At 40.3% G+C, this 16,752-nt stretch overlaps 1 protein-coding gene across 1 annotated transcript in view; it reads right to left on the reverse strand.

Moving 5' to 3' along the window:
• FRMPD4 (FERM and PDZ domain containing 4) overlaps nucleotides 1–16,752 on the reverse strand; it is an 847,051-nt gene that overhangs the window by 32,934 nt on the left and 797,365 nt on the right. The window contains exons 10-12 of the mRNA XM_025277011.3: nucleotides 8,765–8,869; nucleotides 6,141–6,248; nucleotides 1,163–1,294 (exon numbers count right to left, since the gene is read on the reverse strand). Coding sequence (XP_025132796.3) covers nucleotides 1,163–1,294; nucleotides 6,141–6,248; nucleotides 8,765–8,869 — 345 coding nt within the window. The remainder of the gene's footprint in view (nucleotides 1–1,162; nucleotides 1,295–6,140; nucleotides 6,249–8,764; nucleotides 8,870–16,752) is intronic.

Consider the following 16,752-nt stretch of genomic DNA (forward strand, 5'->3'; position numbering starts at 1 on the left):
ACTGAACTCTCCTACATAAGAGATATTTGGTGAAATCCCTTGTACATCCAACAAAGACCACGCCTGTGTGGAATCACAGGCAAAGTCATGGCGCTGTGCTGAGTTCAGCAGCAAAGCAGCCTGCCTGGCTCCCCAGCTAACAGATGGGGGTGGCACCTTGGTGACCAGGAGCTGGGACACATTGAAAAGTGAAGTCACTCAGTCATGTCCAACTCTTTGAGACCCCATGGACTGTAGCCCACTAGGCTCCTCTATCCATGGAATTTTCCAGGCAAGAGTACTAGAGTGGGTTGCCATTTCCTTCTCAGGGGGATCTTCCTGATCCAGGGATCGAACCTGGGTCTCCCGCATTGCAGGCAGATGCTTTACCATCTGAGCCACCAGGGAAGTCCCCTGAGCCACCAGGGACACATTGGTGGGTCACATATTTATAGTGGGCAGGACTGGGTTGGGGATTTCAGGCTTTCAAAAAAAAAAAAACTCCGAGGTAGGCACTCAGAACTTAAAAGAACGAAATATGATTTGGGCTTCATTTAAATAATCTCAGAAAGCATTTCTTTTAATAGTTTCTAGAAATCAATTAGCCACTCCAGTGTTCTTGCCTAGAAAATCCCATGGATGGAGGAGCCTGGTAGGCTGCAGTCCATGGGGTCGCTAAGAGTCAGACACAACTGAGCGACTTCACTTTCACTTTTCACTTTCACGCAATGGAGAAGGAAATGGCAACCCACTCCAGTGTTCTTGCCTGGAGAATCCCAGGGACGGGAGAGCCTGGTGGGCTGCCGTCTATGGGGTCGCACAGAGTTGGACACAACTGAAGCGACTTAGCAGTAGCAGCAGCAGCAGAGATCAATTATCGGAATAGGTGAATAAGTCATTACCATCACATAACATATATTTCTGCAGAGCCACCGCCCCCAGTGAGTCACTGCTGAGCCTTTGACAATTCTGCTTGTGAGAGCAACTGACAGTCTATGAAAAATTGACGAAAAGGGAAACATCACCTTGAGGTGTAAAATCCATTATGAATGCCAGCACTTCCTTTAGTGGGGCTGCCCAGGGCTGTGGGGAAGGCGGTGAAAAGATTCAAGGACAAGGGAGCTTGGGGCTGGGCGGCCTCTGCTCGGCCGGGCAGCATGGACCACAGGCAGCATTCACGCACCTGAGTTAGGGTCTCCTGTTCATGAAGCAAAAGCAGCTTTGTTCCGGCCCCTTCCGTCCTCTGCTCCAGCATGAGGGAGAAATGTTCGATGCCTTTGATGGAGAGCTTCTCTTGAAGGGTTAAGATGACATCCTTACAGAGGAAACATTGAAGATATGTCATCAAAATCAAGGTAGTCCTTTTAGATTCCACATATAAATGACCTTATATGCAAAACAGAAGCAGACCCGCAGACATAGAAAACAAACTTGTGGTGATCAAAGGGGAGAGGGGGGAAGGATAAATTAAGAGATTGCAATTAACCTATGCACCCTACTATATATAAAATAGATAACCAACAAGGACCTAGTGTGTAGCATAGGGAACTCTGTTCAGTATTTTGTACTTATCTCTAAGGGAAAAGAATCTGAAAAACAATATACATAGAAATATACATATCTATATTTCTCTATATAAGTGAATCACAGTACTGTACTCCTGAAACTAACACAAGATTGTACATCAATTCTACTTCAGTTAAAAACCAATCCAGGTACCCTCTGGAGTTAGTAGTCAAGATAGCCAAGGAGTTTACCATGACTGAAAAGTGTACAAATAGGCTGATTTTTCTGTTTTGTACGTTTGATTGATTCTTAAGCTTGATGCTCCAAAGACCCCCCGAAAGATACAGATACGGGGCCTTCTTTCTCTGTTTGACCTTTTCCTGGCCAGCCCCCACCCCAATTCTTTATGGACTTGAGACACGGAGAGGCAGTCAGGTGCACGGCTAGAAGAGGATTTTACCTATCACCTAAGGTCTTAGAGAGCCTGGCCACAGATTGTGCAGTGAAGTTGGCTCAGACACCCTCATTCTAAATGGGGAGGCAACTGAACCACCCCTGAAAGCAGTCTACCCCAGGGCTTGGCCTGCAGGCCAAATCCAGCCCACCACCTGTTTCTATAAAATAAGTTTTGTTGGAACCCAGTCTCACTCATCTCTTTATGTATGGGCTGCTTTCGTGCTCTGCCTGGGCAGACCTGAAACTGGTGGCAACGGAGACTGTGCGGCCTGGGAAGCCCAAAATATCTGCTATCTATCTGGCTCTTTACAGAAAAAAGAAAAAGCTTGCCAACCCCTCTGTAAGCGCACATGGTGGTGGTAAGGAAATGGGTGGTAAGGAAACGGGTTCTGCAAACAGTCGGGTTTCTACCCTGGCTCTCTTCTGTATCCGCTGGCAGCTTAGGGCCGGTTACTTCACTTTGAGGTACCTTAGTGTCCCTGTCTGTCAACCAGGGATCATAAAGATACCTGCCGCAGAACAGATAGCAGGACTATACGAGTTCATACATAGACAGCACTGATTACAGCACTGCTTGGCACACAGTTAGGGTATCAAGTTGATAAAAGAAATTTTCACATAATGAGGTCTTGGGAAGTCATTCCAACTTATGCATGAGTTAACCTGAATTTTGCTAACTCGAACAGTCTGTCTGTGGCCTATCAAACATTGTGCACCTGCTTTAATTATTAAAGTAAAGGGCCCATTGACCAGAAGTCATGAATTCCCAGGTTAAAAATAAAGATGAAATGTATCCTTTCCTGGGATGCCAATGCTGGTCTTTCTTTGATGATAGGACTCCCTACCTGGGTGCCAAGGCCAGATTGACTTGTTGTGTACATGCTGGTCTGGGTTTGTTTTGAAATCCTGAAGCAATGTATTGCTGACCTGTTTAATGTTCTTTTTTTCTGACAAGATATAAAACTGTGCTGAAAACCATGATTTTCCTAAAGCATTCTGGGAAGCTGGCTTCAGGTCTATAGTCCTCAGTTTGCCTCAAATAAAACTGTTTTCTATTCCGATTTTTGATTGTTTATTATTTTCATCGATGTAACAATATACGTATATCAGCTTCTATTTTAAATCTCTGAGGAGGGTAGAATGAACAAGCTGTGTCAGTAATCCTTTATATGATTAAACACTTATGATCAGAAAGGTGTTCTATACACAAGCACAAGTGTACTGCAATGCAAACAAATGTCATCAACCATTACTTTTTCATGTACTTGAAAACTAGTAAATGATCTCTCTTCAAATATAATTAATACTCAGATGCTGAAAATCCCATAGAGCAGTGGTTTTCCACCCAGAGAAATTTTGCTCCACAGCAACATTTGGCAATATCTGGAGATACTTTTGGTTGTCACACTGGGGTTGGGGATGCTATTAGCATGAAAGGAATTATTTGATCCAAAGTATCGCCAATGTCAAGAGAGAGAAACCCTGCCATAGAGAAAAAAATTTTTTTTAATTGATCTTTTTTGAGGTTTTGATTTTTCTCTGTGGATCTTTTTAAATTTCCTCAGGGTCCTTTAAAACAAAGATCCCCATAACTACTCACCAGGAAAAAAAAATCATTCAACAAAAATTCCATGACTAATACTGAATTTCATAAAGGGATTCTCTTTCAGAATTTTTGTTCAAGCCTCAGAAAAAAACAAAACCAGCCTCTGTGTGGCAACACATCCTTTATAAAACATTTTCCTGAATCACCCGGAAGGACATGTGATAGCAATAACATTACCCTATTGTAAATCTGTAAGCAAGAATTTTGGCAATTTTTCTTAAACAGTGTCATATCCCTTTCATACCTATACTATTTCCATTTTATGCCTACCAGTCTGCATCTATTGTGATAATAAGGCTATTAGGCACAAGCTAAGATAACTTTAATTTGATGTGAATTCTTCACATTGCTCCCCATCTTCTCACTGTCATCTGCCATTCTCAGGGAAATCAAACTTCGTCTGGGGTGGCTTCCTATAATAAAGAGGCCGGAAGGAATTAACAACAGGGCTCTCTCTCTCTTTTTTTAGGGCTCTCTTTTAAATTTAGATTTATTTCAGTTAAGAAATGCATTCAAATCTTCACCCATATCTTCAGATGGGTAAGGGGTCCAATGGCAAGGAGCTTTTCTGACCAGTTGGTATCATAGAACAAGACACAGTATCAAAGGGAGTATCTCTTTGGAGTTAGGTCAGGGGTCTTCAAACTAGAGCCTGGACCTTTCATTTCAAATCTGGCCATGGCCATTTATTTACATATTATTATCTGTGTAGTAAAAGATTAGTCTTGACTAAAGAAAGGTTTGCTTCTTTGCCCCTGGCTCTTGGGAGGTAACTTTTAAGCTCTTGGCAGGTCCTGCTTGGTAGGGGTGTTTTTGTTCATTGGGGAGTCTTGGGCTATAATGGATAGTCTATGGGATTTATGGTGGGGATTTATGGGTATGGGATTTATAAATGGGATTTATGGTGGGGGCCTTGAGTCATGTGCTATCAGCTTATCTCTGGAGGGTCAGGGTACTAAGGTCAGCTACACAGGTGGGCAGCTGTGTTTAAGTGGCCAATCCCCAATAAAATTTCTGACCATCAAGGCTTGGGCAAGCTTCCCCGGTTGGCAGAACTCTGTGCGTGTTGTCATAGGTCAGTGCCGGGAGAAATAAGCATTGCTGGCACAACTTCATTGGGGGAGTATGGCTGCGAGCTCTCTGGCTGCTCTCTGCTGCCCTGGGCACCTTCTCCCCTTGTTGATTCTTATGTATAGGCTTCCGCTGTAATAAACTGTAACTGTGAGTATACCAACTGGCTGCATTCTGTAAGTCCTTTGAGTGACCTTCTGAACCTACCTGTCTCTGACTGCTTTCATGGCACAACAACTGAGTCAAGTAGTTGCAGCAGAGAACAGCTGGCCCACAGAGCTTAAAATATTCACTCTGTGGTCCTTTTCAGGAAAAGTTTGCTGACCTCTAAGTTACTTGATCAATAATTGGAGTCACATCTCCCCATAAATTGATTTTGAGAAGGAAAAAAAGGAAAAGGACTTTTTCAGTCATCACCACTTAAAATTAGCAGTCTTATACAAAGGAAGTTAATATTTCATCTGCAATGATTTAAGGGTGATTTAAATGCTCCATCATCAATCTAATATTGTCTGCTCTATTACCTGCTAAATCACTACCTATTTAAAGCAATTCAGAACAAGCTGCTTGTGGTAGCATAGCAATAAGAACGCATGGCAAGTTGGCCTTGGCAGAAGTGATTCCACTCATAAGGTCTATGCTGATTAATTAAAAAAAAATAATGAGAATTAGAGGCTGACTATTGATAGACATTTTTAATACAAAGTGTATATTCTCTTGATACATTATGATACAGCTCATCACTAGGTACTTTTTATTTTTACCTCAATAAAATCTTTTTTATTGTGTCATTTGAAGAAAGCCTAATTTAGGCTGATGGAACATTAGGGAGGAATCAATTTCTGAACACACTTCTGCTCAATAAAATAGTGAATATGCACTTTTTTCCCCCAGGAAGGAAACATGGGGGAAAAGAATCCATATGCTTTGTAATAATCCCCATTAGGGAGAATTCACCTGTGGTTCTGAAATAAGAGGATTGCTCTGTGACTCCTCTTTTCACACCTGCCTTAAAAGCACGACTCACTTCTGCCTTTTTATGTATCGTTTTCATGAAATTGGTTACAGCAATTCAAAGTAAATGTTATCTTTACATTATTCTATCCCTTATTTTTGCTGGACACTAAAGTAGCAGGCATTTAATTAACAGCTAACATCTTAATCTTCTCTGTGGCTGACATGGCTGAGAAATCATGCTGGCTTTGGGCAGGGTGCCAAGGCTTCTTGGTGACAGTCACACTATTTTAATTAATTTTCAGTTGCATTAAAATGACTAGTTCTCGTATTTCATGACTGATAGCATATTATATTGGTTTGCAACACAGAGCAGAACCTTCTTCATTTAAATCTTTTGTTTGGGTCTGTATTTAAGTATTCACACACTACTGTATTTGGAAACAACCAAGACAATCTCAGATATAAACAGATAATTCTAAATGAAGCTGCCTACACAAAACTCACAGTGGGACTTTCATGTGATACCTGGTAGTCTCCAGGTACAGAGTTCAGTGGGTCCTCTTACCTTTATGGAGGTGCTGGAGTCAAAGCGAAATGATTTGGTTTGCCCATTTTCCAGATAGACTTTCAGGACATTTGGCATAAAAAGAAGTGAATTATCCTTAACAGTTTCCTATTTAACAAACAAACAAACAAAAAAAGAGTTACATGTCAGTCGAATTAGGATTCTGCCCCTTGTGGCAGCAGCAATTTATTGTAATCACAACATAAAAAAGAAAAAAAATCAAACTTTCTAAGGCCAACCAAACTATCCCTCTGGTGATATCTGAGTTCAGTTGTTTATAGCAAAAATCTTCTCCTCTAGCTACAGATAACTCAGTTGATTCAACTGAAAGACCTTTTCCTATCAGATGAGGCTTTATTTTAAATTAATTTAAATCAAGGCCTCCCACTGGAAAGCACAATAACAGAAATAATTCCTTTGTAATTAAAGCAAATGTTTGGGACCACAAGGCCAGATTTTAGCATAGCAACATGTCTTGAGCAGAATCAGGACCAGAAATGATATTGTTTCATGTGATGCCTGTTGGCAGGAGTCATGATGGCAAATCATAAACATTAATAAGCTTCAAGTTGAAAGTAATTTTGTGAAGTGATTTTTAAGCCACTTAGACATGTTCCTTGGGCTTCCCTGGTGGGTCAGCTGGTAAAGAATCTGCCTGCAATGCTGGAGACCTGGGTTTGATCCCTGGGCAGGGAAGATCCCCTGGAGGTCACAAAAAGTCAGACATGAATGAGTGGCATGTTCCTTAAACTCCAAGGGATATATGAGGAACAGGTTACTGTGTTAAAAGAATAAAACACTGTAACAAACAGATAACTTAAAAATAAGTCAAAAGAGATACTTGAAACACAAACAAAAGTAAACAAAAGAAATGTGTTTCTTTGAATTCTCTTTAACTGGAAATAGGGAGGGATGAAATGCGGAATAAGAAGCCAACATGGGTAAGTTCCACAAACATGTGGTTGGTCAAGAAGTCTTAGGAATGGAGGGAAAGCCAGCAATCATGAAAGCATAAGTTCCTTGTGTTATAGATGAGGAAATGGAGACCAGATGGCCACAGATTTGCTAACGTCCATCAGTTGGTCCATGAGAATTCAGTTTCCAGGTATGCCTGAAACAGGCTTTGGCCTTTCACTTCCTGTTTTTTTCTCTGACTCCCCTCTCCTCCTCTCTACTCCTGTGGGTTTCACACATGACTTTCCTGCTGCCTTATTCATTGAGTGAGTGAGGCTCCATGTCTAAAAGGAAGGCCACACAATGACTCAGAAGAGGAAGAGGAGACTGGAAAGGAAGCCAGTCACAAGGCTGAGCAGCAGACAAGAGACTGAACGTCCCTGCCATGTTCAAGCCTGTGGTTAGTCCATGGTGGATGAAGGAGATGATCGACCCCCAGAGCTGTCCTATATCCTATGTCCAAGCGGAACAGACGCAGGGCAGCAAGTTTTGGCAAGAAGACACTTGCACCATGAGTGCCTTGCCAAGGATCTGAAGGCTTATATCTTCAAATTCACATCCAGGACCACCCTCAGGGAAGAGTCTGTGGCCCATAGCAAGTATATCATGGATGACATTTTATCCCTGTGAGTTTACTTAAACAACAAAACCTCAACACCAAAAGCTGGCACTTCAAAGGTCCAAAAAATATGAGTGCCCTGGAGGGTAGCTTTCTAAAAACTAAAAACACTAGGCTCTATTTTGGGGGAGAAAACTGAAAATAAGCATGCCATTGATAGTTGCATTATTCATTTTGAAGATCAATTATGTGCCTGAGTAGCCATGATTCCTATCAAGACTTATTGATGGAGATCTGAGCAGTATTTCCTCAGTCCTGGTTGAATACAGGAGACTTTTCCATCATTTTAACTTCTTTCCCTCTTGATTATTTGAAATAATAGAGACATTTTATTTTGGATAAGAAAAACTTAGAGGAAACCCTTCTCAGAATATAGAAAGGGCTGTCACATGGAAGAATGCTTAGTTGGCAGAATGGGGAGAAGTACGTGAAAGTTTCAAAGGGGCATAGTCTACTCAACAGGAGGCGAGGTCAGAGATCTCAAATCAAATGAATTCCTTTGCAAAGTAGTGAGGTCCCTAAGCCTAGAAACATTCAAGGAAATAATGGACTATTATGTATTCTGGGTTTGGTTAAGAATCCACCTTACACAATTAAAAAAATAAAAGGAATCCGCCTTGCAACACAGGGGACACTGGTTCAATCTTTGGTTCAGGAAGATTCTGCATGCTGAGGAACAATTAAGCCCAGGGACCACAACTACTGAGCCCATAGTCTGTGACTCCTGAAGCCCTCTGGCCTACAGCTCATGCTTCCCAGCTAAAGAAGGCACCACAATGAGAAGCCCTCACACGTCAATTAGAGAAAGCCCATGTGCTGCAACGAAGACCCAGCACAGCCAAAACACAAAATAAAGAATAAAATAAAATAAATAGATCTTTTTAAAAAAACGAAGGAGGAGGAACACAGCAGGCACAACCTGGTGATCTCTCAATCCCTTTACAATCTTGAGATTCAATACCCCGTGAAAGCCAACAACCGATTTTGAACTGATCATTCCAGTGGGGCAATTGGCTCTCTGTGAGTCACCAGTAGGTGACTGTCAACTCACCGACACTTGGCCATTGATGATGACCTCCTCGGAGAACCGTACTTTGACTGGATTGGACTTTAATCTTGCCTTTTTTGCAGCGCTAATAAATGCTGATTTGGGAGACTAGAAAAAAGAAAGATCTGATTATTGGTAACATAAGGTCAACCTGGTAAGAGTTGTTTTCTATCTTTATCTTCCTAGATATTTAACATTTTTGCTCAAAAGGGTTTGGTACATGCCCAATTCAAAGACTAAATATGAATGATGGATGCAATCAAAACCCTGTCATGCTCATCAAGTAATAAGTTTGATTTAGCCACCAGACCAGAACTATAAACAGCATATGCCATGTTCTTCCAGAGCACATTTCCAAGGATCTTTTAAAATGACAGTCATGGAAGTATGTAAATCCTGCCTTCAATACAGAGCTTTGAGGGCAATGTATCAATAGAAGGTGAGGGGGTGGCCAAATCTCATGTTCAGTTTATAACAAGTTGATCATTAATAATCTATTTTAACACAGTGGAGAAGAGCCACTGACAGTTCTAAAATAACTGATAATCTCATTGTTATTTAGGGCATATTAAGGGCATATGGGACCGTGAACAGGAAAGGGTACACACACACATATGAAAGATGCCACACTTTATGAGTCCAAAACTTGAGCTTCAGCCTCTTGTTGGTAACCTGTGATCCTATAATCTTACTGGGCAAGGTAGCAAAGAGGCCTTGATTTAGGATTGAAAGTCAACTAAATCACTTTGCTTTACAGCAGTAATTACTAACACAACATTGTAAGTCGATTATACTTCAATAAAATAAATAAATAAGAAATAATTATAAAAAATAGAAAGTCAACTTCATGTTCTGCCTCCCCTTATAGGCCCTTTGTCTTTCGTTGGAAAGAGGGGCTGAGAGATTCAGTTGTCGCCCCTCAGAAATGCAAAGGACAATGAGAAAACCTGCTCAGAGGATATGATCTTGGGAAATGGACTTCATCTGAAAAGTAGCCTCTTTGCACAGTTTTCATGAAGCCCAAGGGGAAGGGAATTCACATGGTAGGTGTCTACCACATTGCAAGTACCACCTGTTTATTCTGCATTCTCTATTGAACCTAATATAGAGGTAAATAGTTAGCCTGAATCATACAATTGCAATTTTAAAATCCTACAATTGCAAATACTGGATATACCACGTGGTTCAATCTAACGTTCTTCATACTATACAGTTCTAAGAGATTGAGGATGTTGTGTAAAGAATTCTAGCAATTAACTCTAGAATCAATGGAGGCTCAACCTCCTGTGTACTGCAATCATCTCAAAGCACGAAAGCCAGTTAAGAGTATCCCATATTTTGAATTTCAAATAAAATGAAAAAAAAAAAAGATTTCCATCTTTTTCAAACACAAGTATACTTGAGATCAATTTAAAAACAATATATTGGAATGGATAAGTTAGGTGTGGTCTATCCATACAATGGGCTTCCCTGGGGCTAAGTGGTAAAGAATTCGACTACCAATGCAGCAGACTTGGGAAGATCCCCTGAAGGAGGAAATGGCAACCCACTGAGTAATCTTGCATGGGAAATCCCATGGACAGAGAAGCCTGGCAGGCAACAGTCCATGGGGTTGCAGAGTTGGACACAACTTAGCAAGGAAACAACATCCATACAATGGAATACTATTCAGCTACAAAAAGCATGAAATTCTGATACATGCTACAACATGAATGAACCTTGAAAACATCATGGTAAGTGAAAGAAACCAGACACAAAATGCCGCATATTTTATGATTTGATTCCACTTACATGAAATGTTCAGAATAAGAAAATCCAGAGACAGAAAGCAGATTAGTGGTTGCCAGAGGCTGAGAGGGTGGGGAGAATGAGGAGTGACTGTTTAATGGCTATGGGGTTTCCTTTTGGAATGATGAAAATGCCCTGGAATTCCAGAGTGTCAATGGGTGCGCAAGATTGTGAATGTACTCGATGCCACAGAACTGTACACTCAAATGTGGAAAATTTATGTTATGTGCTTTTTTTGTGATAATAAAACAAAATCATTGTTGGAAAAACTCATTATAAAATGTGTATGTGTATTCCTGGGTGGAGTCTGCCTTAATGCTGAGAAAATTCTGTTATTTCAAAAGTTCCCCTGTATCTTAAGGGCGGTATGGATGGATGGTTTGGCCTCCAGAATTTCAATTCCCCCATTTATGCAAGATGTTAAAGGGAATGGCTGCCCTTTAAAAACAAAACGAAGTGAAACACACCTGCCACCCTGCAAAATAATCTCTGAATGGCTGCTCCTAAAAAGAATAGCTTTGAGCATACTCAATGTGACTTAAAAGTCCTACTGCAAAGCTGAAGTCGTGGTACAGAGGTGTTCTCTTTGGTACCATAATTACAGGCCAAGCTTAGTCATAATGAACGAACAAATCATATAGTAGTGAGTTCATTTAGTTTTGATATGCCATTTTTTAGCTAAAGGGAAAACATTATTTTCCAGTAATGATTTTAAGCAGGGGATATTTACACTGGCACAATGTGTTTAGCTCCAGTGAAGCGGCTGTAATAAAGCTACCCAGAACAGGCATTGCTAATTAGATGAGATATTTGAATGTGGGAACACCCCACTTTCTCAGCATTGTTTGGGAATGATGTATTTCACATGTGTTCCATGCGCCAGATGCTGAGGTTTATTCCATTATGTATCTGAATTTCTAAATGTAATATTTTACCTCATTTTTCTAAAATGTTCTACATAATTCCTTGCCTCAATTAAAAGTATATTTAACAGAATGTAGTTTTCCACACATCTCATTTGCTGCATAATCTTAGAATGCAGTGATGGTCCTATGGAAGTACATAAGGTTATTGCCCTTAAAAGTGGCCCCTTAGAGCAGAATTGGTCAAGAAGGGGAAGGTTGTTTCATAGCTAATGCATGTCTACCTCTTGGAGATCCATTCCTGAATTTATTGGGTTGGCCAAAAAGTTTGATCGGGTTTTCCATAACAGCTTATGAAAAATATTGAACGAACTTTTTGGCCAACCCAAAGTTTCCCATGCCCTAGTAACAATCCTGGTAACTTAGGAAAACCAGAAAAGAAACTAGATAGCCAAGGTAAATGTTACTTTATACGTATTTTGAAGTCAATAGACTTGGGATAAAAGTCCAAGAATCTACACAAGTTGTATTTTGTTGTTGTTCTGGATTTGTGACTATTTCATATAATAGATACACATTCTAAAAATTACTTTTTGACAATAAAAACATAAGCTCTTCAAGTCTGAAGGTTATTGAATTTGAATCAATAAAGTAATGATTTCTTCCACTGACTAGAGTTACTTCTGGTACATGAGGTATGTAAACTAGTCATGACTACAGTTTTAACTGAGGCATTTCTCTCTGGCTAAAAAATATACAATGTGCACCACCCAAAAACCTGATGAATTAATTCCTGGCCACATGCTGACCAGGAGGTGCTGATCAAAAGCACTTCATATCCTGTGGTGGAAATGACAAATAATTACTATTTAGAATAATTATATTTTCTTGCTGTTAATTAATTTTACGATTAAAAGGCCTCTAATCAACCCCTGCACCTCTTTTCAAATTCCCTGTTGCAAAGATGGCCATGATAGATAGCTGACATTCTTCCGATGTTCTTAGATGTTCTAAGTCACTAGGACTTAGTTTGAAATAAAATTATATAAGATAAATTTTCTGAAGCTGAAGTGTAAGGTCTTGAACTTGCATTCCTGTAGCTCTAAAGTACTACTTGTATAGCAAAGATTAACTAGCTTACAGTTATCACTGGGTGACTGGAGTTCTTCCAAGCAGACCCTAGGACCAGAATTCATAAGATGATAGCTGATTTGGGAGATGCTCCTAGGAAGCATGGGCAGGTGAGCAGGGGAAGGTGAGGAAGCCAACTAAGCATTCATTGTTTAGTCAGGCACCACGGTCAGCAACTGGAGTTGAACCATGCTGGGAAGGTCTGAGAAACAAGGCAGGTTACATGCCTCGAAGTTGACTGAAGAAAGAGGGAACTGGGGTATTTATCTACCAGCTCCTGTTAATCAGTGATGAGAGGTGGCTGCTCTTCTGGGAGTGAGAATTCCTAGTGGAGTGCTCATAGAGCACACTGGCCTGCTCCAGGAGCATGGCCCTGTGGTGAAAGGGCCCACAGGCAAAGAATCCCTGGTGCTTTCAGTTGGAAATTGGGCCAGCATGCTCACATGCCAAGGGGATATGTTCTGGGTCCTGATAGCATCTACTAGAGAGGAGCTTCCATGAGGAGGTGTGTAGCCTCGCTCAGGCATGTGGAACACAGTAGAAGGTAGACAGGAAGTGAGAGGCAGACAAGTAGATCTCTCAAGTCTTTGGCCTAGAGGGAAGGTGAAACATGGTAGCATAGGGATGCCAGAAATGAGAGTAACTTAGCCCAATCCAAATGATCTGGGGTTATGTGAGGGGAGATTACACAGACTGTTTAAATACTCACTGTCTCAGGTAATGTTGGATTGGGATGCTCTGAAAGTTCTAGACTTGGAAACTATGGAAAGGAAAGAAGGGAGCAGCTGGCCAAGAAAGATCTGGAATTAAAAATGGTAACAGTATAAAGGAATAAGATGGTGTGTCAGAAGAAAACAAATAAAATCCAGAAGTAACCCAAATATTCCTCTTCTAAAATTCAATCCTGAGGAAATGTTACTAAATACAGATAAAGATTTACACACAAAGATGTTCTTTGCGGATTTATTTATAATAGAAATATATGAGAGACAGTGGGCCTAATGATGGATGCTGGTTAAGGATCTTGGTTCAATGTAGTGTTTTACAGACTATATATAATGCTTATATAGAAACCTTGATGACACAGGAAAATGCTTGATATACTAAGTAAACAAAGCAGAATAAAAATGTACATATGATATCAACTGCGATTCATGGGGTCACAAAGAGTCGGACACGACTGAGCGACTGAACTGAACTGATAGACTGGAAGTAAATAAGGCAAAATGTTTACTCTGGGTGTCTTTGAAGAAAAGTATTGCCAGCACATATTTTTCTGCTTCTGCATTTCCTTCTGCTCTTCCATGATTTTTCTCTAAGAAATAAGGTAAAAATGGTGGCTACTGAGGCCCCCATAATACTTAGAATAAGAAGGCAAAACCCATTAAGAATTATTTCTCATCAAATAATTTTGGGAATCCTGAGTTTTCTCCCAGACCCCATTGACCTGAGCCTCATTGGAGGTTGATTGCTATGGCTGGGTCATGTTGGGGTGTCCTGGGAACACATGGAGTGTGCCAAAAGGTGTAAACACTGGCTCTCTGTCTTGACTGGATCTTATTATGCAGAAGAAATACAACATAAAAACTGCTGACCAATAAGTTGCAAAGAAATTGAAATGCTAATTTCTCTTGTCTGTAATAAAAGCAGAATTAATTGACTTTCTTTTGGTCTAGTGAGTCCTTCATTTCTGTCAATTTTGGTTGCCAAGAAAATGTTTAGCAAATACATAAAATCTTTTTTTTTTTTTTTAAAGCCATTTGCTTGCAGGAAAATCCAAACACAAAAATAAAAGTAAAAATCTACAGTCTCTTTTCTCATTTGCACTCCTCTCTTCATTTGATGTATCTATTTAAGTAACTTTAAGGTTTCAATTCTTTCGGTTCAGAGGAGGAAAAAGCCACTTTGGACTGGATCAAAAAGAGAAGGCTTTAGGTGACACATTGATTCCCAAATAGGGGTGATTTTGGTCCCCAGGGATATTTTTGGTTGTGACCACTTGGGACAGCATGCTACTGGCATTCAGTCGGTAGAGGTCAGGGCTGCTGCTAGACACACCTCCCAACAGAGAATTCTCCAGCCCAACAATGCTGATGTTGAGAAACTCTGAGGTAGCATGCAGAATCTGTACTGAGACTTGAAAGGTAAGAAGGATTTGGTGAGGCTGAGGAGGTGGCAGGTAGAGTATGTGAGGAGCATTTCAGGAGGAAGGAGGGTTGGTCAGAGGAAAGTCAAAGTTGAGCATGCATCTACAATAACTGGCCAGGAGCAAGTGACTCTGAAAGGTGCAACCTCTGGCCGTAAGAACAAGCAACACTCCTGAATGTTAATATAGCACAACAGCAGAAGCCAACTGAACTCCCAGAAAATTCCAGATTATCTGTTAAAAGTAAGTTTCATGATTCACGAATAGTAGTGAGTATTGATATGAATAACAAGTCATGCAGACTGAAAAGGCAAAACCAGCAAGCAAAGCCATAAGACAAAACCCTTAACTTATACGCAAAACTCCTCTAGGCTTACTGTGCTGGGTAAAGTGCTATCCCATGTTGGAAAAATAACGTGGTTTGGAGTACAATAGTTCTGATCTTGCATTGCTAATGGATTATAAAGTAGGGAGAGAGAATTCAGGAAAGACAATGTAAACTTAAAGTATTACCAGGAATTTCTGGTTGGTCAATCACTTCCATATGACAGACATTTACATTGGCTTTACCAAAATGTATCTGTTCACTGCAGAGAAATGAAGAAGAGTGGATAGATCTGAAGTAGGTGTGAGTGACTACTGGTTTAAATGAAATAATCTGAAGACAGATGAGCTGTACTTTCTAAGGAAGGAATCACCAGGTCATGAGGTAGTGGATGTGAAAGGCCCTTGGATGGGATGCCATCTGACCCTCTCCTCACACAGATGAGGAAACTGGGATTGGAGCAGCTGTGGGAGTCACCTGTTATACTGTTGGGAGCTAGATCTCAAATTTTGGTGCTTTTACATCGTACTGTCTCCTTAGATTTCAAATCCGTGTGTGTGTGTGTCTGTGTGTCTGTGTGTCTGTGTGTGTGTGTGTCTGTGTGTGTGTATCTAGTTGTGTCAAACAGTTGGTACTAAAAGTAACACTCAATATTAAATTTTAATATATGTAGCAATGTTCCCCCATGGCATACCTTAATGTCTCGTGATCTTACTACAAACTTGAGTACATATTTTTTCCTGCCTAAAATGCCTAGCCTATAGTGCTTAGGAAGAAAATTTTATGACAGGGGAGATGAAGAATTTCGTCAGAAGATGGAGACTGGCAAATACCAGAGCCTTTGAACTGATGTAGAAATCTTTATGGGGAAGAAAAAAGAAGTATAAGCAGGTTGGAATTTCTGCTGTTCTACCTGAAGGCCACACAACAAACATTTGGGGAAAAAAATCTGAAGGAATTGGACTTGGTATTTTTTAGTTCACTGCCCATGTGTAAAATTCACAAGCAATGGTAAATCTATAGAAATAAATAAATAGTTAACCAGTGGCTGCTCAGGATTAAGGGTAGGAAAAGGGATTCACTGTAAATGGGAATAAGGAATCCTGTTGGGGTGATACACGTGTTCTCAGACTGGATAGGGGTGTAGTGGTGACAGTTGCATACCTCAATAAACTTTATAAAGATCACGGAATTATATACTTACAATGGATGAAGTTTGTGATATGCAAATTACACCATGATAAAGTTGTTTTAAAAAAAATTATGGGAACTCAAGGCAGTACAATTTTAATCATCCTCCACCCTTCTGACAACCTACTGAACTGTCCAACATCTGCACCAAATTATTATTATTCTTTGTTATTAATTATATATATATTTAAAAGTTTATTTATTTTTAATTGAAAGATAATTGCTTTACAAGATTGTGTTGGTTTCTGCCATACAGCAATTTGAATCAGCCATAGGTATACATATATCCCCTCCCTCTTGAACTTCCCTCCCACCTCCCACATCATCTCACCCCTCTAGGTTGTCACAGAGCCCTGGTTTGAGCTCCCTGAGTCATATAGCAAATTCCCGCTGGCTCATCTATTTTACATATGGTAGTGTGTGTGTTTCCATGCTACTCTCCACACTCATCCCACCCTCTGCTTCCCCGCTACCCCATGTCCACAGTCTGTTCTTTCTGTCTGAGCCTCCATTGCTAGATACCATATATATGTGTTAATATATACTA

Source organism: Bubalus bubalis, chromosome X, assembly GCF_019923935.1.
Source record: "Bubalus bubalis isolate 160015118507 breed Murrah chromosome X, NDDB_SH_1, whole genome shotgun sequence".
Classification (NCBI taxonomy): Eukaryota; Metazoa; Chordata; class Mammalia; order Artiodactyla; family Bovidae; genus Bubalus; species Bubalus bubalis.